This window comes from Erythrolamprus reginae, chromosome 1, assembly GCF_031021105.1.
Source record: "Erythrolamprus reginae isolate rEryReg1 chromosome 1, rEryReg1.hap1, whole genome shotgun sequence".
NCBI classification, from domain to species: domain Eukaryota; kingdom Metazoa; phylum Chordata; class Lepidosauria; order Squamata; family Dipsadidae; genus Erythrolamprus; species Erythrolamprus reginae.
Window position 1 is genome coordinate 322,048,217 of NC_091950.1, and position 23,682 is coordinate 322,071,898.

Consider the following 23,682-nt stretch of genomic DNA (forward strand, 5'->3'; position numbering starts at 1 on the left):
TTAAATAACTAATCTAGCTCAGAAATATTCTCAGGTCTCCTTGCATGCATTGTATATTGAAATCTTCCTTAAGATTTGCAACAATATATACAATTGCACAACTAGAAATCAAAGACAACTCCAAAATTTCTTTTCTATAAGTTTTCATGATTGAGTTGTGTTTCATTTCTATTTCATTGAAACTACAGTGGCTATTCAGTCACTGTTCCTAAACTCTGGACTTCCATCCCAAAGGAGAGTTATGGGTTATTCAAAATAAGAGAGCAGAATTTAACAATATGTACCTGTCAAATTCTGCTCTCTTATTTTGAATAACCTATAACTCTCCTTTGGGATGGAAGTCCAGAGTTTAGGAACAGTGACTGAAAGGTATCTGTAGTTTCAATGAAATATATCATAGAGTATAAGGCTTTTAAAAATTCAAATATGCTGATAGGGAGGAATGCAATCTTTCGGTTAACTTGGACCAAAGTCATATCAAATTTTTAAGCAAACTGTGAACTATCTACAAGTAGTTCCCAACTTGAACCCACAATTTTGATCATGTCATATTGATAGTAAAGTAGGGTGGATTAAAAAAATGATGATTTATTTTTAAAAAATTGATTTTTTTAAAAATTTAAATTGGATTTTTTTATTATTATCAAATTTATTTTAATAAAATTATTTTAGAGTAAAAATCTATTGAAAGATAGTTTTCTATTTAAGATACATTCATAATTTAGTTTACTAAGCATGAAATGGAGCTTAGTTACGTAGTATGAGGCTATATACTGTACAGTATTCTGCAACATTGGGACTGTCCGTGAGTCAACAACGGGTCAGAGGAGGACCTACTGTGGGACAGAGAGGACAGTTGCTTTAAAAATTATGATTTAAATTGAATTAATTTAACTTAAGCCTTTTTACTAGTGATTTAAATCAAATCCACCTTGTTGTAAAGCGGGCTACCATGTAATCACACCCGATTTTTCCTTTTTTTTTCATTGGCTGTTCAGCAAAAGCTGTGGTCATAAAGCAACTGTCATTAAGTGATTCTATTGTTCTACATGGAGTCATTTTTTTCTCAGAAACTGGAAATAAGCACCAGATGTAAATCATAATCACATGACTATAGGGAACTACAAATAATAAATAAACGTTTAAAAATGTGTGCTTAGAAAATGCCTATTTCTTCCAAATGTAGATTAAACATAAGTCTATTCAGATATACACATGACAAAAAATATAATGTAAAATATATAATATAAAGTTATTATAATATACTGTAATATAAACACATACATGCTAATGATAAAATAATACATGTTTATAATATAAAGTTATATAAAATATAAATATATCTATAGGGGTGCTAACCATGTACAGAAAAGTAACATTGGAATGAATCTTTTCAATGTTAGCACTAAGGAAAGAAGTTATGAAAATGAAACCACACATTTTTGAGAATGTTAAAAAAGTAAGTTGTTTAAAACATAGTATATAGAACATGATTTAGCAGACAAAATTTTTAAATATGGCCATTATGTAAGTTGTTATAAAACTTGTTTGCGGCATAAAAGCTGTATAGAGGAATAGTAATAGCATTCTTCCAAAGGGAAAAGTAGGAAGAAGGGATGCAAAAACTGTAGATAAAATTGTTAAGTAATGCTGGAAAGTAATACTTGTACAATTCCAAATGACAGGGTACAGGAAAAGGAGCAACATTTCAAGAGCAGTCTGAATACACCAAACATGGGTATGCAGACCATAATTTTGTTCCTCAGTAGGTTAATGAGAAAACAACTTTACTATATATTTACCGTTTTAAAGACAACATAGCCAAATCACTAATCTTGAACTGTATTTTGCAGAAATGTCCCCAAATGTAAATTGCTAAATTGGGTAAGATTGGTATACAATTTATTCATTTGTAATACCTCATGTTGTGAATAACTCACAACAAATAAAAAACCAAGACTCAAATATAAACTAGTTAAAAATAAATATACAAGCATATAAAGGCATCAATAATCACTTTCAAAATAATCATGGTAAGTAACAATCCATCCTTGTGTCAGCTCAACAGACACTGTAAATATTCCCCACCATTGCTGGAATATTAAGTACGGTGGAATCTACATGGCCTTCTTGAAGGCTGGGCCAATCTAAGTTTTTTGGGAATGGTATTCCAAAAGACAGGTGCCACAGCAGAGATGCCTTTGGTCCTACTCCTGCTAGATGATACTCTTTCATAGATGGGATCTATACATGTTTCTCCTGCCAACCCTTGAGTGGATAGTTCGATATAACCAGGAAGAGGCAGTCCTTCAAATAAAGAAGCAAAGCATGCATAATAAATAGAATGACTGGTAAATGTTTTATCACTGAGCGGAGTATAAGACAGGGAAATGTATCTTTTTTGCTGTTCATTTCTATATAAATATAAAGAATGCTTGAAGTCAGAAGTGCATATATGTATATGCACCTTTCCACATAGATAATACCATAGATAATACCATAATACCATGTAAAGCTGGATGATACCCAGCTTTACATCTCCACCCCATGCCCAGTCAACGAAGCGGTGGAAGTGATGTGCCGGTGCCTGGAGGCTGTTGGGGCCTGGATGGGTGTCAACAGACTCAGGCTCAACCCGGATAAGACGGAGTGGCTGTGGGTTTTGCCTCCCAAGGACAATCCCATCTGTCCGTCCATTACCCTGGGGGGGGGATTATTGACCCCCTCAGAGAGGGTCCGCAACTTGGGCGTCCTCCTCGATCCACAGCTCACATTAGAAAAACATCTCTCAGCTGTGGCGAGGGGGGCGTTTGCCCAGGTTCGCCTGGTGCACCAGTTGCGGCCCTATCTGGACCGGGACTCATTACTCACAGTCACTCATGCTCTCATCACCCCGAGGTTCGACTACTGTAATGCTCTCTACATGGGGCTACCTTTGAAAAGTGTTCGGAAACTTCAGATCGTGCAGAATGCAGCTGCGAGAGCAGTCATGGGCTTACCTAGGTATGCCCATGTTTCACCATCACTCCGCAGTCTGCATTGGTTCCCGATCAGTTTCCGGTCACAATTCAAAGTGTTGGTTATGACCTTTAAAGCCCTTCATGGCATTGGACCAGAATATCTCCGAGACCGCCTCCTGCCGCACGAATCCCAGCGACCGATCAGGTCCCACAGAATGGGCCTTCTCCGGGTCCCGTCAACTAAACAATGTCAGTTGGCGGGCCCCAGGGGAAGAGCCTTCTCTGTGGCGGCACCGGCCCTCTGGAACCAACTCCCCCCGGAGATTAGAACTGCCCCTACTCTTCCTGCCTTCCGTAAACTCCTTAAAACCCACCTTTGCCGTCAGGCATGGGGGAACTGAAACACCTTCCCCTGGGCATGTTTAATTTATATATGGTATGCTTGTGTGTATGTCTGTTAGTATATGGGGTCTTTTAAATCTTTTAATTTTAAATTTGTTAGATTATTTATGATTTGTTTCCACGTGTTGTGAGCCGCCCCAAGTCTTCGGAGAGGGGCGGCATACAAATCTAAGTAATAAATGTTGTTGACTGAAAATGTGTTACATAAACCGCAAGATCTTATAATAGGTTTGGGTTAAATGTTGCTGCATCTTGTTGAAGTTAACTGTCAATATTGTTATACCATCTCAATTCAAGGGGATCCATTCCTTTTAGTCTATGTTCAGGATCAACATGACCCAAAATATTTCCTTGTATAAAAATTTAACTTCTTCTCCCTATGTTACTATTTGTCTATATACTGAAATTTATTTACCTTGTTGATCCTGAGAATGGTACAAAAGTTTTTCATAGAAAGTTATCTCGTAAACCAAAGCTTTCAAACTTCTATTTTGAAATTTCGTTCTGCATATTTTGTTATATCTCTAAAGCACTTCACTTCATCAATATTTTCTTGATTTAAGATATCTGCAGTCTTCAGTTAGGCCAGTTCATCATGTGGACTATATACCCATAATAACCCCAATTATCCATTTCTCTAATGAGTACTTGGAGCAAAGTAGTCTTTAGATTATCTGGATCTGTGGCATTCTGGATTCAGGCCTGGGCATAGAATGGAAACAGCACTGGTTGTACTCACAGTTAACTTTTGTAGGATGTGTAGGGAGGAGAGTGACCATCCTTGTATTGCTGGACCTCACAGCATCCTTCAATCCTGTTACCCATGCTTATCCTTTAGTTGTGTTCTTTCTTTCCTGTGTGGGGCCAATCAGTGGTGGTAGGAAAAGAGAGCTGGGATTCTTGGTCTCTGTTATAAAACAGAGTTTTATTCTTTATCCTACCCTGCTTAATATATAAATGAAACTTCTGAGGAAGTTAATAATTAATTTCATGGCGAAAGATCATCAATAGATAAATGAAGCCTGTTATGTATCTCCACCTCCAACCCAATGGGAGATGTGCCAGAAGTTCTTATTTGATGTCTGGATGGGAAAATCTGAGCTCAGACTCAATCCAAGGAAGATGGAATAGCTATTGATTCAGAAACCTACTGATTCCAACACCATACTAACCTAAAGGGGGTTAGAAAAGAGAGTCTTGCTAGCAGTGTTGGGTCCTTCTGGACTTACAGCTCTTGCTAAAAGAACAGATGACCAGGAAGGCCTCAATTCACTGCACTGAAAACAATTTCTAATGCCTTTTATTATTTTTGGCATGGATTATCACAATTGACTCTACATGGAGCTGCCCTTAAAGACAGCTCAGAAACTTCACCTAGTACAAAGACAGTACCTATGTGCTTATTAGGCAATCATATTACCACAGTAATGTATTATATCATTGCTATGAAGCTACTAATTATTGGTATATCTCTGGATGTAATTCAAACTGCTGATTGCTACTTTTGCAAATTTCACTAGTGCATTTCTGGGAAATATCTATAGAGATTTGAGAAAGCAACTTTGGGTATTTCTGAGAGATGCTGAAGAGGGTGTCATCATTTACACATACACACACACACAACCCCGAAAAGGATAGTTCCCAATGTCAAGGCCTTTTGGAAGCTTGTAAAAAGGTGAATTTTCTAGAGGACTTTTGAAGTGTTAATATTATTGCCTGTAATATTATGACTACTACTTGCATTTGTTTTAATTAGTACATGTGCACAGTAAGAACCAATGCATTAGATGAATTGAACAAATTAATACATGTTAACTGAAATATTCTACTCTCATTCTGGATCAAAGTTTGCCATCAATAAAGAACTGGATAAGGACCACTAATGTTAAAATGCATCTCAACAAGACTGAAGTCCTATAGTTGATTTGTTCAGAGGTACGGGGATTAGCTAATCATATTGTTTTGAATGGAGTTACTTTAACAGTTTGAGGCTAATTATCCAAAATAATATTTTACAAAAACCTGAGCATGTTTTTAGAGTTAGGTCACAAAACAGATTCTTCTCAGTTGAGCAATTCAGAAAGTTGAAGGGTCTATGGAGAGGGGCGGCATACAAATCCAATAAATAATAATAATAATAATAATTATTATTATTATTATTATTTCTAAAAACATTCCGTTGCCAAATCACAGACCACTCAGTAAAGTCTAAATTTTATTAGATATGAGGATCTATTTTAAAGAATCTATCAATGGTATCGGTGGTCCAATATCAGAGAGTTTTATTTATTTATTTATTATTTATATTTGTATGCCGCCCCTCTCCGCAGACTCGGGGCGGCTAATCTAACCTAATCCGCCATGTGTTTTCATCAAAAATAGATCTACATGAAAGTGAAGTAACAGTTTTAGTCACCTGCATTGTAAAACAATTTCAAGAATTGTTAAATGCAGATCCTATGAGAGTAATGTAACCTACAAAACATAATGGGTTGCACTGTATTAATATACGAAGATAATCCAGAAAGTAAGGTTACAAGGCACAAAACTCTCACGGGTGATGTTCATGGGGGAAGTTGGTATTACTATCATGTAGCGGGAAGCCAGCAGAAACGAACAAGCAGTGTCAGTGGTCAGTAGATCATCAACTGGAATTGTGGTGAAGGTTAGAAATGAGCGTCCTCATTCCATTTCCCTCCAAATGTGAAGTGTGCGCTATAATACGCTACCTGAATGCTAAGGGCATGAACATTGCTGCAATGGGTGCCCAAGATTTGTGCAAGATGGATGCCCAAGATTTTTCTCACCGATTGCTGAGTTTTGAATTTTTTGCCTGAAGGGGAATTGGTATGGCGCCACTGCATTGATTGATGTTTGCTCTCTGGAGTTTTGTGATAAGGTCAAGTTTTATCTCCTGTCATTATACAGTTTAGAAAAGCCTCACCTTCAATCTCTAAATGGTCAAGAAATTTTCAGGGGGCACTAACTGTCGATTTTGTGTACTTTCAGCAAGCATCTTGGGCACCCATTGCAGCAGCGTTCATGCCCTTAGCATTCAGGTAGTGTATTATAGCGCACACTTCGCACTTGGAGGGAAACGGAATGAGAACGCTCATCTCTAACTTTCACCACAATGCCAGTTGATGATCTACTGACCACTGGCACTGCTTGTTCTTTTCTGCTGGCTTCCTGTTACACAACAGTATTATATATTTATTTATTTATTTATATATTTATTTATATATTTATTTTTATTTATTTCTTGATTGATTCATTGACTGACTGACTGATTGGATTTATATGCCACCCCTCTCCGAGTTGCTAATACCAACTTCATTTCCTGTGAAAGCTATGTGCCTTGAAATCTTACTTTCTGGATAACCCTCGTAGTATACCAAACAGTGTATGGCCTTATCTTCTCTCACATCTCAGATTTAAGTCCCATCCAGACTTCTGCCCCAAACCATCCAATTGGGTTCTCATTTAGTTCACAAAGAATTTAAAATCGCAATGGATGCTTGGCACTGTTATTTGCTCACGATGACCTTGTCCACTGCAGGCAGAAAATGAATCCTCAAAAACATCAGGATACTGGCTTGCCTATTACCCATCTATATATATTGCTCAAAAAGATAAAGGGAACATTCAAAGAACACATCCTAGATCTGAATGAATGAAATATTCTCATTGAATACTTTGTTCTGTACAAAGTTGAATGTGCACAACAGCATGTGAAATTGATTGTCAATCTGTGTTGCTTCCTAAGTGGACAGTTTGATTTCACAGAAGTTTGATTTACTTGGTTATACTGTATTGTGTTGTTTAAGTGTTCCCTTTATTTTTTTGAGCATTGTATACATACATATATAAAGCTTTGTTCCATCCATCAGTTTGTGCTGACGACATAAATAACCTCACGACTCTTGAATTACGTCGCCGGAAGGTTTTCAAAAGGGAGGTCTGACCCAACCCCGAAACCGTTTGTATTTTTTTTTTTAAAAAAATTGGCGGGTATTTTAATTAATTAAATTCGTCTCATTATAAAGGATGTGCGGACTCACTACCAAAACGGTGCAACTGACTGGATTACATCCGAAAATCGTCTTGATTGAAATAAAATGCTAAATCTCTTCCTTAATTCCCGATTGTGAGAGGAAAACAAAACAGGGACCGCCCAACAATAAAATAAAATACACCCCACCTTCCGTTTTAGCCATATTTTTGATTCCAATAGAACAGGGGTAGGCAAACGTTAGCTCTTCCATGACTTGTGGACTTCAACTCCCAGAATTCCTGAGCCACTCATGCTAGCTCAGGAATTCTGGGAGTTGAAGTCCACACGAGCCGACTTTGCCTAGCCTTGCAATAGAAAAACAGAAGCTAAGCAGCTCCGTCGGAAAAGGCGACTCTCCTTCCTCACAACCTCCGTCAGGCCCTGACCTAGAGTGGCCCGTCCAGGTAGGAAGCTCCCCGGCTCCTCTAGGCCGAGATGGCAGCAGCCAAGTACAAGGGAGAAGGGGGGGGGGGGGAACAGATCAAACGTCCGGGTTCCAACTCCGTTACCTGAATCCCAAACCCGCTCGCGCCTCTTTAAGAGCGGCAAAACGCCACACCGATTTCAGCCCCCGTCCGCCACGTGCTGGTGCCGTCCAATCATGTTCTCCGCCTCGCCTCTCTTTGGATCCGCCCCTCCCTCCCCCCAACCCCCGCAACAGCGCGGAAGAAAAGCCTGCACCTCGCCGTCAGGTGACCTCACGTGGTTTACTGCCTGGCTTCCCTGTCCCCGCCCCCGCCCGCAAGTCTTCCCGTGCCTCTCTCCTTTTTCACCAATAAACTCAACCAAAGCAACGGACCAATAGAAAGGAGCGTAGGCTCCGGAAGTCGCGCAGCCGCAGTCGGCGGGGGCTGAGGTCATAATGATTAAAATGGCGACGCCGCAGTTGGTGGGGTTACCGGCTTCTCTTGCGGGCAAGATCAAGGGGTGCGTTTCTTTTCCCTCGCCGGCTCCTCGTAGCTCGGAAACGGGAGGAAGGGGGTGGAAAGGCAGGAATAAAACGTGGGAAGGTTGAAATTATGGAATGTCACAACATGAGGAGTTAATGTCCGAGTGTTTCTGAAAATCCTCTTTCCCGGGGCTGCTTGTTTGAATTGCGAAAGCTCTCAGAGTTGATTTGGAGGGGAAATTGCAATCCCAAAATGTTGGGAAGGCATCAGGTTGCAGAAGACCTGCGCCACTTTGCTTATTGCTATTTTTGGTTAGATTGACGTGGCTTAACTAACCCATGCTTAATTTGAACCATGATGTGTTCAATTTTTGTGAGTTTGCACGAGGCACTTAACCATAAACGAAACCCAGCGATTTGGACCAATGCTACAAATATTTGCCTCAATTTAAAAGCGGCCATGTATAAATTAATCGGCTGTGTTTATTATTCATTCAGTTACTGGCGTTAAAATTAAGCAGTGCCACCCTGATAAAGAGCTTGGTCTGCGTAATGCTCCCAATTTTATATTTGTATTTATTGAAAAAATGTATCGGGAATTTCATTATTCCAGTCAGCCAGTTCACTCCCAAAGAATTGATTTGTTGTAATAAATAAATGTGCAGGGCCAGAAACGCTCACTTACAGTCCTGTCATAGGTGCAAAACCAACTGGGGGACTTCAGGAAAATCACTCTCTGAAAACCTTGTTGAGAAAATTGCAGAGACATATATATGGCCTGCTCAGACTGAACAAAATATATAGTACATAACAAGCACATTAAAAAAAATAGGGTAGTTTTTTATTTTGAAAATTTGGACCCTTGAAGGGTCTAAAATTAGCATACAATTTTAGTCTAAACAATCAGTTCATAGTATCAGAGCCCTCCAACTTTATTAGGCACCCTTATTTTTAAAGCTGGAAGGCTGTGACAATGAATAATTTGTTAGATTTAAATTGTACACTAATTTTAAGCATTTCAGAGGCCCAAACTTTAAAAATAAAATCCACATTCTAATTTATATTAAATGTATATACTGTACTGTATTTGATAATATTCAAGCTATTTACAAGCCTGCAATATTGTTTTTTATAGATCTTTTGCATATAGTACAATTAAAGACAGGATGCCTCTTATCGTGACTCGTGTTGTTGATACTCTACATCGACATAAGCATGAGTTCTTTGAAGAACATGGAGAAGTAAGAAATGTGACCCTTTCTGTTTTATTTTTGTATTAATACGAATTTTTGCTTGCTGCTTTCTATAGTTCGTTCTGCATAATTTAGGCATAAGTTTTCCTGTTTCAAATGACAAAGACATATACTGGATTAGCTAAAATTTGTCTTGCTGAGCATCATCTCATGTTTCAAATCTTTTAAAGTCTTCTAAACTAATCAACTCTTAGAACCTTGTAGTAGGTAGGCCATTGTACATGTGCCTGTTACTTATAACTGTTAAGTACCTGTTAGGTAAGTATATAGTTTACATTGGTGTGATCCATTCACTGATACTGATATGTACCATCATCTTTTAGATTATTGGAAGAAGATATTTGTGATAAATATTGTATCTTCTTAAAACACATTTTAGTTTCTTCCACTTTGTTTCATATGTTACGACCAATTTTTAATTTAATTCCAAATGATACTGTACTTCCAATTTTAGCATTTCAGTAACTTGGTATTTTCTCTGCATTTCTGATTGGATCACTTTAACAACAATTAACTTGCACTGAACTCAAAATTATGTTATCAGTTTTTGGGACTGTATTGGGACAGTACAGGTAATCCTCAATTTACAACTGTTCATTTAGTATATTCAAAAGTTAAGACAGTACTGAAAAAAATAACTTATGACCATTTTTCACACTTATAGCCATTGCAGCATTCCCATGGTCACATGATCAAAACTAAGATGTGTCTTATACTTTGAAAGATATGGTACTGAACAACTGCAGTGATTTACATAATACCATAATTGGGGCAAGAAAAGTCATAAAATGGGATAAAATTCATTTTAAAAATATTTAACTTAGCAATAGAAATTTTGGGCTCAATTGTGATCATCTGCCAGTATTATGCTGACATTGCCCTGATTGTAAGTGGCCATTTTGGCAAAATATTAGATGTGTTGGATCTCCTTCTTCAATGAATTGTGTTTAATCCTTTAAATATAACCTGCCTGTTGCATTTTGAGTATGGACATTTTCAATACTATATCTCATAGCATCATTGGAATATTCAAACCTACCACCAGCACAAACTGATGATTCATGAAAGATACATTTTAATTTGCCATTGTCTTATTGTTTGCCACTGCTCTACTCTTACATTCAGTTTATGTAAACGTTAATAACAAAAAACCCTCTTTTAAAATCTATCCCACTTTTATTTTCCTCTTGAGGCCACATTTATTCACTTGCTTCCATGTTCGACATAGCACAAATATTCATTTGGTTATTAATTCATTATGGTCACTTAAATAGTTGCCATGCTGAACTTTGGGTCTGGATATTTTTGAGCTTCAACACTAATATTTTCAATCTGCTTAAAACATATTAAATATACTTTATTGCAGTGTGAATTTAGTAAGCATAAACACTTGGATTAGAAACATTTTCACTTTATTTTAGAAAGGCATTGAAGCAGAAAAGAAAGCTATATCCTATCTTTCCAAGTTGAGGAATGAGTTGCAGACAGACAAGCCGCTGATTGCATTGAATGATAATCTCCCCGATACCCCTCTGTGGAACCAGTACTTAGAATATCATAAAAATATATCAAATGAACCACCAAGCTGGTTTCAATCTCCTTGGTTGTATACAGAGTGTTACATGTATCGTAGAATCCATGAAGCTGTTATTCAGAGGTAAGCTTGTATATTCCATTCCTGTCTCTTTTTATTTAAACATTTGAGGAAAAAGATACCCTCAGGTCAAGCTTGATCCATGCAATTCCCATAGCCACACTTCAAAAAGTGCTTGCTGTTGTTTCCCCCCCGCTGCCAAGGCTGTCTGATTTTCCATTCTAGAGAACAGCTTAAAATTCCAGTACTAACTGGGTTCAACTTATTTTATTTGAGATCATTCAGTGTTCTATTAAATACAGGGGACTAATAAATATAATTAATCTTAGTAATGGCTTGCTACAAATATTGAAGTACAGGCTGGTAAAGTTAAGCTAATTTGATGTGGTTTCACTCTTGTCTGAAATGAGCTTCCGAGTTCCTATCATGTTGAGCCTGAGCATGGATTCAAACTCACCTTCATTATTGAGACTGGAGAAGGACTTTGTCATAAAACTAACCTGTTCAGAACTTCAATATCATTCAGGATTGCACGTAAAGTAATTCTATTTGGTAGTTCAACTTAAAATAGAAATAATAAACAATGACTTTTCTCTCTTGCTTATTCACTCATGCAAAGATGCTATGTAGCCCTATTCCATGTTCTCTTCTATGTTAGAATACAGTGGTTGATCAGTAGAGTAACATGTTTATATACATCTTTTTGAGAAATATACTGCTCAAAAAAGTAAGGGAACAAACACATCCTAGATATGAATGAAATATTCTAATTGAATACTTTGTTCTGTACAAAGTTGAATGTGCACAACAGTATGTGAAATTGATTGTCAATCAGTGTTGCTTCCTTGATTTCACAGAAGTTTGATTTACTTGGAGTTATATTGTGTTTAAGTGTTCTCTTTATTTTTTTGAGCAGTGTATATCTTTTAGTTAAACATTCCTTTAATTATTTTAGCTGATGAAAACTGACAAAGAACAGCAGAAACATTAAGAAGTGGGGAGAATTAAAATTATTTTAACTTGTTTAAGTTAAAAAGATGTGTGTCCATATTTATGTATTAATTGGGGGGGGAGGAAACTAAGAATAAGTTAAGCCATTGGCAAATCCATTTCAACCTTATTATGATCAAATGAAAGACCTTTTTTCAAACATGGAACAAAACAATATACACTCCCAGTATGGATTGTTATTGAAAAATAATACTAGGTATAACTCAAAATGTTAATATAATCTCATGCTGTGCATTTCTAACTATTTCTTTAGTCAAAAATAATTGATGTGATGATCAATGTGATAAACAGTCTTGAAGATAAAATAGTTTAATATGGATGTGTTTTAGATGCTAATTATATCAGAAACTAATCTAAAGAACATCTTTTGTTTAGTCCACCCATCAGCAACTATGATGTATTTAAAGAAGAAAAGCATCATGCTTTTCTTGAATCTCAGCAAGCTGTGATTGTTTTAAGTACTTGTCTCCAAGAGATGTTGAAAAATACAGATGGTTTAGATGAAAAACATTTGAAAGAGGAATTTTGTAACCTAATTCAGGTAAAACTGATGCTTGTTTATATTTCCATATTCACAAACAGTAAGCAATACCATGTTTTCAGTTCCAATAACTGCTGCAAAACTACACATACTATCCGAATTTTAAAAAGTTTGTTTTATCCAAAGTAACAAATATCATCCCAACTGTTCAAAATAATGACTGAAAGCTAAGGATATGTAAAGCATATCTTGGGACTAGAATGGGAATGTTCTGATTTTGTTTTGGGCTACACTAGTTCACTACCTTTTCAGAGGTTTAGGAGGAAGCTGTACAGTATGTCATTTCCTCATTTGCCAGAAATACAGTTTTGCTTTGGCAGGCTATTGGGTTAGGTTTAGCAGACCAAATAATTGCATATTTACCAAAAATTAACAAGCAATCTTTTCTTTTTTTAGGTTTCATTATGGGGCAATAAATGTGATCTATCCATTTCAGCTGGAGCAGATAATTCTCAGAAGTCTGACCCATTACAATCTGTGGAAGAATTAAAACAATTCATTTTGGTGGATCATATGGAAAAACTTTGGTCACTGCTTATAAACAAAAAGAGAAAACAAACAACAACTAGGCTTGATATAATCCTGGATAATGCTGGTTTTGAACTTATCACTGATCTTGTTTTGGCTGATTTTTTGATGTCCTCAAAATTGGTTACTGAAATTCATTTTCATGGGAAAAGTATTCCATGGTATGTGTCAGATACTACAAAACAAGACCTGGATTGGACAATTGGACAGATGAAGGCAGCTAATCATAAATGGATGTCTAAATGTGGTGTCTCCTGGGAGGGGTATCTGAAAAAAGGGGTTTGGATTTATCATGATCACATGTTCTGGACTTTGCCACATGAATTTTCTAGTATGGCTCAGATTGCTCCAGATTTATACACTGAGTTGCAGAAATCAAGCTTAATTATTTTCAAAGGTGATTTGAACTATAGAAAGCTAACAGGTGATCGACAGTGGCAATTCACAGTGCCATTCCATCAAGCCTTGAACAATTTTCATCCTGCACCACTCTGTAGCTTAAGGACATTAAAATCTGATACCCAGGTTGGTTTGAAACCTAGGCAAGGTGAACAGCTCATGAATATTGATCCTGAGTGGATGATAAGTGGTAAATATGGAATAATTCAGTTTGATGTTACTTCCTGATAGATTTGCAAAATATGAAGAATGGCACTGTGCTACAAACCGATTAATGGTCTAATTTGGAAGGCCACTGATTTTCATTGTGCACTCCTATTTTCTTCCATGAGCCATGCTGTTATTTTAAAGTGATACGCAATTGTGACCTCTTTTAAATCATCAGAAAAGATCAAATTTGTCCTCTACCGTACTTTATTTTAAACAGATATAAAACAAGAAACAACAGCCAAAGCTACTACATTAGCTGATATGTGTTTGGCTCTGCTGTGTTAACATAAAACACAATGCTGCTTGAGCTTAATCTTGTTCAGAAAAAAAAAGTTAAATAAAATGACTTTTCAAATGGCAAAACGAAATGCTTTAAATTAAATTATCTAATATGAGAACCACAGGTGTGGTTGCACAGTATTAAAAATAAATAATCCAGTCATGAATGCCCTTGTCTCTTCAGGCTTGCTTTACTAATTAACATTGCAGGAAAACTGATCAAAGGCGGCAGACTTTGTCACTATCCGTCAAGGTGATGGGACTACATCTTCACATCTGCCTGGTTTTTCATGCTCATTTATATTAATGGCATGCTGAGAAGGGTAAAAACTCCAGGAAGAGTCCCAGAAATGAGAGGGAAAAGGGGGAAACGTAAGAGGGGAGGAAGGAAGGAAGGAATCGTGGTTAACAGCCATGGGGGATATCTATACACTGGACTGTTTATAGATTAGGTAATACATTTATAGTCAATTGTTATTTCCTAATTAAATAGATTTTAAGCCATGGATATTACAATGATTCCACCTAAGCTTGGTTGGTGAGTTATAATGGGCATTAGAGAACTGTTTATCACTGCTACTCCTTTGATTACTTTAATGGAAGTCTTATTCTATACATTTCACCACAGGAAATAGTGGAAGGTACAATCTGACATACAAAGTCTGTGAAGGTGATTTTGAAACAGTATTTTTCTTCCTTTTTGAGTCTCTGTTCTCACCGTCCTTTTTTGGTCCTGCTTTAAGTTACTTCTCCCTTTACTTGGAAAAGAATACTCAGTTCACAAAAAGATTCCATTATTCTTAATTGAAGAAAATGGAATTGTTTCAGTAATGTTTTATTGCTTTGATCACTTGATAGCCATAACAGCAGTGGACAACATATTGTGTTTGTCTCTAAAGGCTGTCCCCTCAGAGATAGTTTGTTAGAGATTGTGGTGGGCAGTGCTGAAGCAAGCAGCAGATGGAGACAGAGCCTAATGGAGGTTGTGATACTATTATTTTTCTTAACCCCACTCTCCTTTTTCCTTCTCATCTTAAAATAAGCTCTTTCCAAGGCTCACAAGTGTTGTGCTTGTTTTATAATAACAACTAGAACGGAAGGCAGTATCTTTCAAGTGTGTTTTATAAAGGAAGGAAGGAAGGAAAGACAGGACTGCAGACAGTGATGGCAAACCTATGACATGCGTGCCACAAATGGCATGCGAGGTTTAGGTTTTAGGTTTTATTGTATGTATAGGCTGCCCAACTCCTGACAGACTGGGTGGTGAACAATAACAGAAACATAGAAATAGAAGATTGACGGCAGAAAAAGACCACATGATCCATCTAGTCTGCCCTAATACTATTTCCTGTTTTTTATGTTAGGATGGACATATGTTTATGCCGAGCATGTTTAAATTCAAATACTGTGGATAATAAAAATATATAACAATGAAAAATCCCAGTAAAAACTATCAATAAAAAACAATCAACCACTTTTGGGCCAGAGTAGAATGCTATAGCTCAATGGCACCAGGCCAGCTGGCAGAGCCATGTTTTTAAGACCTTCTGGAGGGCCAGGAGGGTGAGGGTGGTGCAAATCTCTAGGGACAGTTGGTTCCAGAGTGATGGAGCCGCCACAGAAAAGGCCTTTCCCCATGGTCCCATCAGCCAGCACTGTTTGACTGACGGGACCTGGAGAAGGCCAACTCTGGGCTCTAATCGGCCCCTGGGAAGTATGAGGCACAAAGGTACAAAGAATAAATTAGAATTACTTTATAATATGTAAAGATATATATTACTGTACTCTTAAGTTAAAATGGTATATAGAAAATATCCACCCATCTTGGTGGAAGGGTATGAATGTTGTTTGGTGGTGGGCACTTTGAGCATTGAGCACATAATTATGTGTTGTGTGAATGTTTTATTATTACTATAAAAACTAATTTAAAAAACTTTATTAAAAAAAGTGAAACATTTGTTAAGTGACTTTTGTCCCATTTTATGACCTTTCCTGCCACAGTTGTTAAATGAATCACTACAGCTGATAAATGAATAAACTGGTTGCTAAGTGAATCTGGCTTCCCAATTGACTTTGCTTCTCAGAAGGTCGCTAAAGGAGATCATGTGACTCCAGGACACAGCAATAGTCATACATATGAAACCTGTTACCAAGCATTTAAATTTTGGTCACGTGATCATTGGGATGCTGTAAAGATCGTAACTGAAAAATGGTCACAAGTCACATTTTTCAGTGTCATAACTTCGAATGAAGTTCTATGTCAAGCACTGCCTGTATTAGCAATTGCTTTGTTTTTCTTATGTTTTTTTGGCATTTATTTCAACGTTTTTAAAAATGTAAGCAATCCTTATAAAATGTAACAAAAATATGAGTATGAATTACAGCTAAGATGGTTTGCCAGGGAGAATACTTTTTGAGCCTATTAAAACTTGCCATCAGTCCTGGTGCTTTCAACTCTTCCACAAAGAAATGCAAGTTTAGAAAGCACTGTGACCCCTCTAACAGAGAACATGCACAGGTGTTCAGGAATTTATATGTTTCAATTGTACCTAATATGTCCAAAGGCTCAACAATAGACGCAAAATTAATATTAAGGGCATTTGATATTCAATTTCATCATGATAAAAGCTGTTGTATATGACTGTACAAGGCTTATGTGTATACTCACCTGTTTCTCAGTCACCAGAATGTCTTGTCTGTTGATTTATGCCAGTATTGTATGAGAAATTATTCTTCGAGCAAAACACTTATCAAACCTCTTATCAATATTTTGCCTGTACAGTGGTATCTCTACCTTAGAACGCCTCTACTTACGAGATAAGAAACGGGTGTTCAAGATTTTTTTGCCTCTTCTCAAGAACCATTTTATTAATTAATTTATTTATTAATTAATTAATTAGATTTGTATGCCGCCCCTCTCCGTAGACTTGACTTACAAACCCGAGCCTATGAAACTGTAACCAGAAAAGGCAGGGAGAAGCCTCCTTGGGGCCTCTAGGAATCTCCTAGGAGGAAACGGCCAGAAAAGCCATTCATACAGTAGGAATGCATATTGAGTTAACTGTTTTTGTCTTTTTTTTAATCTAAAAAATTTGTAACTGATTATATTTGGATAGTCTAATATGGGCTTTTCACATTTTTCTTTTCATTTTTTTAAAAAACTATAAATTCCTTCTATTTGTTACATCTTTTTTTGGCACCACAAGCTTTTTCATGTCAGTATTTCAAACAGAATTTTTCCTTAAAAATTCAAGCGCCATTGTTTCTAGATGACTTTCAGTGGCTAACACCTTTTCTGTTGCATGTAGGTGGATTTTTGATTCAGAAAAACTGAATGCTAGGTGAATTTGATTTTATGTTGGTATTTGCGCTGTTGCAAAGTTTAATGGAAGCAAAAGCCCGAAATTAATTTCTAATAAAATGGTGGAATTATTTTTCATATTTAAGAGTTAAACCTACTCCCATAACTCTATTTAATGCCTTGTATCAGACCCAAAGTGTTCTGTCTGGGTGCCCCCAGACTTCAACACCAACTGAAAAAAGCAGCCAGACACGCTGGTAAAAAGCAAAGTCACTTTATATCTTTGAAAACAAACTCAGAGAACAAAAACTGTTCTTACAAACTGGAATGCTATGAAGCTTCACAGAAGAGTCACGACGGCCAGACAATACAACGGGCTTCTTGCTGGCACACACACCACTGTAGATAATAAAACCCACGCCTCCCCCAAGTTTTCAGCCTTCGAGGCCACAAACAAGAATTAGAGACGCCAAGGATCGAAGCAAGGTCACAGAACTCCCAAAAGATAACTCTCCACAATACAGGAAGGGTGGGCCTGCCTTTTCAACCTTTCTGAGGAGAACCACACCCAAACCCAGCTGTTGCCTATTAGGGATGGAAATACCTGGCTAATTGTCCCCTTCGTTGGGAGGCCCTTCTCTGCCTCATATCGATGATGGCTTGTGCGTTCTCATCTAAGGATTCCAGGCTACTCGCTGGGAAGAGCTCCCCCCCAGGGGTCTCAGGCTGTTCTCCCTCCTCTTCGTCCTGGCATTCCTCTTCCCCGTCTGCCTGGTCCTCCTCCTCCTCCTGTTCCTCGTCCTCCCCCTCTGAGCATGGAGCCGGCAGATTTCCAGCCGTTCCCTGAGGAGCCTCAGACTGAATCACAACACAAACTGACCCTCTAGATCAGTGTTTCCCAACCTTGGCAACTTGAAGATATCTGGACTTCAACTCCCAGAATTCCCCAGCCAGCATTTGCTGGCTGGGGAATTCTGGGAGTTGAAGTCCAAATATCTTCAAGTTGCCAAGGTTGGGAAACACTGCTCTAGATCAAGGATGTCAAACTCAATTTCATTGTGCATGAGGGTTGTGTTTGACCTCAGGACTGGGGTGGTCATGGCCAGCTTGACATCATTCATGTGGAGTGCCTGTGGCCCTAGCGCTCTGCCAGAACATCATTTTTGCTGGGACGGCCTCCTGCAACCCTCTGCCAGCAAAAAAAGCAGCTTGGGAGTGCCACGTTTTTGCTGGGAGAAGCACCACGGGGCAGTCCTTTGCTTTTTCCAGGGCTCCCCTGTGGGCCACATCTAAGTACCCCCATGGGCTGGATCTGGCTCCCAAGCCTTGAATTTGACACCCCTGCTCTAGACTGTGCAATGCCATCTAAACTAAACAATAGAAGCTTCTCACCTCAGCCCAAGGGCAACAATACAAGGAAATTGCAACCTAGAGAAACCCCAACCTTTCATCTCCTATCAGCATATCACCTCAACATTCCATCTCTTCATCAATGGATTTCCCCAGCTCTGTTGCACTCCTGAAAGGCCCATTTCGCGTAACAACAGAACGCCAAATATATTGACAAGGATCTGTCCAGGGGCTAGCAAATCAGGTTGCGAAGATTTCCCTCCTTGTGACCCTCGACAGCTATATAAATCTTCACTTTTCCAACCTTCGGAGTCCCTCTTGTAAAGGTGGCACCCAACAATTGCTGTAACAAAACCTGGTTTTCTTCATTATTGTGCTCCTTCAGATTAAAACCACAAAATTTTCTCTACTAGATAGCACGTGTGCGCATGCCCACACCCATAATGCAATGCCTTCCCCCACACATGCGTGCACAACCCACCCCTGTACTGTCCCCCCACACATGCAAGCAAGCCTCCGGACCTCCGGTAGGCCCGTTGAGGCATTTTTCACGCTCACCAGTCTTCTGGAAAGCCTCCAGAGACTAGGGATGGTATTAAAAAAATGGAAGTTTGAAAAAGAACTTCCAGTATTTTATTTATTTATTTATTTTATTTGACTTCTATGTCGCCCAATCTCGAAGGACTCAGTAGGCCCATTGGGCCATTTTTCCCCATCCCCAGGCTCTGGAGGCTTTCCTGAAGCCTTGGAAGGATGAAAATGTCACAAAGGATGAAGGTGGTGGATGAAGGTGGATGAAGGTGGTGCCGTGGATATTGCCTACCTGGACTTCAGCAAAGCCTTTGATATGGTTCCACATAAAGAGCTGATAGATAAATTAGTGAAGATTGGACTTAATCCCTGGATAGTTCAATGGATTTGCAGCTGGCTGAAGCGTAGACATCAGAGAGTTATTGTTAATGGCGAGTATTCTGAGCAGAGTCAGGTTACAAGCGGTGTGCCACAAGGGTCTGTTCTGGGTCCTATTCTTTTTAATATATTTGTGAGTGACATAGGGAAAGGTTTGGTAGGGAAGGTTTGCCTATTTGCCGATGACTCTAAAGTGTGCAATAGGGTTGATATTCCTGGAGGCGTCTGTAATATGGTAAATGATTTAGCTTTACTAGATAAATGGTCTAAGCAATGGAAACTGCAGTTTAATGTTTCCAAATGTAAAATAATGCACTTGGGGAAAAGGAATCCTCAATCTGAGTATTGTATTGGCAGTTCTGTGTTGGCAAATACTTCAAAAGAAAAGGATTTAGGGGTAGTGATTTCTGACAGTCTCAAAATGGGTGAACAGTGCAGTCAGGCGGTAGGGAAAGCAAGTAGGATGCTTGGCTGCATAGCTAGAGGTATAACAAGCAGGAAGAGGGAGATTATGATCCCACTATATAGAATGCTGGTGAGACCACATTTGGAATACTGTGTTCAGTTCTGGAGACCTCACCTACAAAAAGATATTGACAAAATTGAACGGGTCCAAAGACGGGCTACAAGAATGGTGGAAGGTCTTAAGCATAAAACGTATCAGGAAAGACTTAATGAACTCAATCTGTATAGTCTGGAGGACAGAAGGAAAAGGGGGGACATGATCGAAACATTTAAATATATTAAAGGGTTAAATAAGGTCCAGGAGGGAAGTGTTTTTAATAGGAAAGTGAACACAAGAACAAGGGGACACAATCTGAAGTTAGTTGGGGGAAAGATCAAAAGCAACATGAGAAAATATTATTTTACTGAAAGAGTAGTAGATCCTTGGAACAAACTTCCAGCAGATGTGGTAGATAAATCCACAGTAACTGAATTTAAACATGCCTGGGATAAACATATATCCATCCTAAGATAAAATACAGAAAATAGTATAAGGGCAGACTAGATGGACCATGAGGTCTTTTTCTGCCGTCAGACTTCTATGTTTCTATGTTTCTCCTTACGCCCTGGAAGGCTGAAAATCAGCTGGCCAGCACCCACATGCGCTTTGGAGCTGACATAGGGCAGCACCTTACGTGCCCTCCATGTGCCACAGGTGGAAAGCATGCCATAGATCTAATAAATGCTAATGTTCTTTCTCTTAACTAGACAAAATAATAGGAATTACATGTTTTCTGCAGAAAATAATGCTTTCCTTTGACTCAACAACAACTTGATCTTTCAAAAGAATGCCTCCGCAGTTGCTATGGTTATGTTTTCATGGAATTGAAAGGCAGAATTTTTGAGGAACATTATTATTTCTAGACATATGCACAAAGATCCACATTAGAACAGATCTGAATACAGCAAATATGAAGAAATAAATATTCACAAAGTAAATTCTTCGAGATTCTGGCTTACTCATGAACGGACAGCACGTTAACACAGCTACGTGCCTGAACTTCTGGTCAACAGGCACACTTTTTAAAAAATTCCAACTCTGTCCATGTTTTGTTTACTTTATTACTTAAATTAGAAACACTGGTGTTTGCCTCTTGGAACAAGATAAGATCTGAAGATACAATGTGACAGGGTTATATTCATTTGTTAATGAACAGAATTCTGAAAAAATCTTTTTTAGTATTCTCTGTAATTGTGACCTTTTATTTTTCTTCAATTTATTTTAAGTATTTCTGTAAACAGGATTCTTCCTAGGTTTTGGGGAAAAGTAATAAATTCTGGGTGCTGGAATGTTTACTAGTCATCAGAAACATTTTTAATCTGCTTGTAACATCCTCTCCAAAGTTCTGGCAATCATCATACACCAGGCAAAGTGGTCCACAAAAGGAACAAAGGCTTTGTTTCATTGTTCTGATTTTATTAATAGGATGGATAGTTCTCCTTTTGGAAAGGAAATTAGCAGACTTTAAAAAGTCAGCTGAAATATATCTAACAGGGTCATGAAAATCCCACACTCCCTCTACTAGTAAATAATTAAAAAAAAATAGTAGTCTGTAGTGGAAATTTGCCAAAGTAGAAAATTGAAACAGCTTTCTAGGTTTCCACAAAAAAGGATAAAAGCTTATCTAAGGTTTTTTGGGGGTTTTTTGCTAAGTGCTCTGGATTTTACAAACTCTTACAAGTAGACTTTATAAGCTGAAAAATGATTTTTAAGGAAGATGACCTTCAGCTTTCACATTTAACTTGTATTACAGTCTCAAAGAGATGCTGCTTTTTTATATATAACTACATTTCTCCCAAGATGGTTTTTTTTTGGTGAATTTTTTATATGAATAATCCTGGAGCATCTAAAAAAACATTTTTGCACCATGTTTTGTTACAGAAAAAAATTTCATACTGTTAATGTCTTTTAAGTAGTCATAAGTCATAAATTCTCATTTACAATTTCATTTTTTTGAATTGTAGAAATCAACAAAGACCAAAGAAGTGGAATAAGTCAGAAACAAATAACTTGAATTAGAACAACTCTAAGAAATGTGCTTTTTTATTATTTGTGCAAAAAAATGTTGATATAATGTAATTTAGGACTTATATTGAAGAGGGCAAAGATTAGCATCCACATTTAAGAATGTAAGTATAATCTTCTTCAAGACAAGCTTGATTCTTGATTATTTCATCACTGCTTCCATGTAATTTTATTGACAATGATATAAAAGTGATTTTTTATTATCTTGTTTTGTTTTACTTTACTTTTACGATTAGCTCCAGAACTTTTATTTTCTGGTGCTCTCCCATTAAAGAAGAACCAATAGAGATGTGCAAAAGACAGTTTTTAGGAACAATGAATTTTACAAACAACTATTAAGTCCAGTCCTAATATGCTGTAAACTAGAAGGATGTTTAATACAGTATGTGAAAAAAAATCTGTACTGAAAGTTGATTTTTAAAAAGCTTGCTTTTCAAATCAGTGGGATTATGAGACAGCAAATTGAATTTTGTATGAAATGGGGGGAAATTGAAAACTTACACGGTTTTATTTCAAACTATTCAATTATATCCTTAAAAGAGCAGTATGTAATACCTACTAAAATGTAAGAGGGGAGTTAACATAAAAGGAATGAGCAACATATTCCTCTACTTTTTAAAAAACAATAAACACAAATCAAATTCTAACCAACAATTCAAATTTAAAGTATAGAATAGCTTTGCTTGAACTTTTGAGGACCCGGATTGTGGGTGCAATAGCCTAGCTCTGTTAAAAAAGTGCTATTGCTAACATGTTGTTAGCCGCCCTGAGTCTAAGGAGAAGGGCGGCATAAAAATTGAATAAATAAATAAAAACTAAACACTTGCCTTTCTACAAACAAAGCATCAGTTCAAAGGCTGAGAGCTAAGAGCTCACTAATTTTTCAAACTTATTTCTTTCCAGGAGCTCATAATCACATTGTTTTGCAACAGTCCCAAGGCAATATACCTAAACAGACAAATTATGTTTGGGAATATAATTCAATATGATGATGTCTTTAAACCTTAAGATCCTTAAACTGTCTGTGCACCATAGTAATAAAATCTAACCCAAAAAGAACTACCAGTGGACAGACGAGGATACACTAAAATCAATTATTACATTTCCAGCATAGGAAAGATAGTAATCTTTCTTGAAAATCCATTCAGGAATTTAAATATCTCCAAAAAGATTATTTTGAGCTACCTATTTTTCAACTAAAAAGCCAATATTATTAAATTCAGCAGCCACATGAAAGAAGAGGCACACCATTGTGGCTACGATTCCTGTCCTACTGTCCTATTGTCCAAATTTACCTATACATATTTGCTTTTGTTTATGTTTATACCATATCTATTATCTTGTACATGTTTTGACAAATAAATAAAATATATTCTAAAACATTCTGAATCTACCTTTGGATATCATAATGGTGATTCAATTCACTGTGACTCACTTCACAGTGTGAATTGAGACTGCTACTATGTTTCACA

General features: G+C 37.4%; 2 protein-coding genes across 8 annotated transcripts in view; one reads left to right on the forward strand and one right to left on the reverse strand.

Moving 5' to 3' along the window:
- The window catches only part of RMND1 (required for meiotic nuclear division 1 homolog), a 40,784-nt gene extending 32,686 nt beyond the window's left edge, over nt 1-8,098 (reverse strand). The window contains exons 1-2 of one of the 5 annotated variants that reach the window (XM_070733713.1): nt 7,926-8,063; nt 4,102-4,216 (exon numbers count right to left, since the gene is read on the reverse strand). In XM_070733713.1, the coding sequence (XP_070589814.1) occupies nt 4,102-4,141 (40 nt within the window). In that variant the 5' untranslated portion in view covers nt 4,142-4,216; nt 7,926-8,063. Of the gene's footprint in view, nt 1-4,101; nt 4,270-7,925 lie in introns of those variants that run through there. The other 4 variants (XM_070733712.1, XR_011557442.1, XR_011557441.1 and 1 more) reach the window with 4 other exon arrangements.
- The window catches only part of ARMT1 (acidic residue methyltransferase 1), a 28,663-nt gene extending 14,459 nt beyond the window's left edge, over nt 1-14,204 (forward strand). Inside the window, exons 1-5 of one of the 3 annotated variants that reach the window (XM_070733716.1) lie at nt 7,725-7,820; nt 9,441-9,546; nt 10,980-11,215; nt 12,539-12,704; nt 13,101-14,204. In XM_070733716.1, the coding sequence (XP_070589817.1) occupies nt 9,472-9,546; nt 10,980-11,215; nt 12,539-12,704; nt 13,101-13,859 (1,236 nt within the window). In that variant the 5' untranslated portion in view covers nt 7,725-7,820; nt 9,441-9,471 and the 3' untranslated portion in view covers nt 13,860-14,204. Of the gene's footprint in view, nt 1-7,724; nt 7,821-8,110; nt 8,344-9,440; nt 9,547-10,979; nt 11,216-12,538; nt 12,705-13,100 lie in introns of those variants that run through there. The other 2 variants (XM_070733715.1, XM_070733717.1) reach the window with 2 other exon arrangements.
- The last annotated feature ends 9,478 nt before the right edge of the window (nt 14,205-23,682 follow it).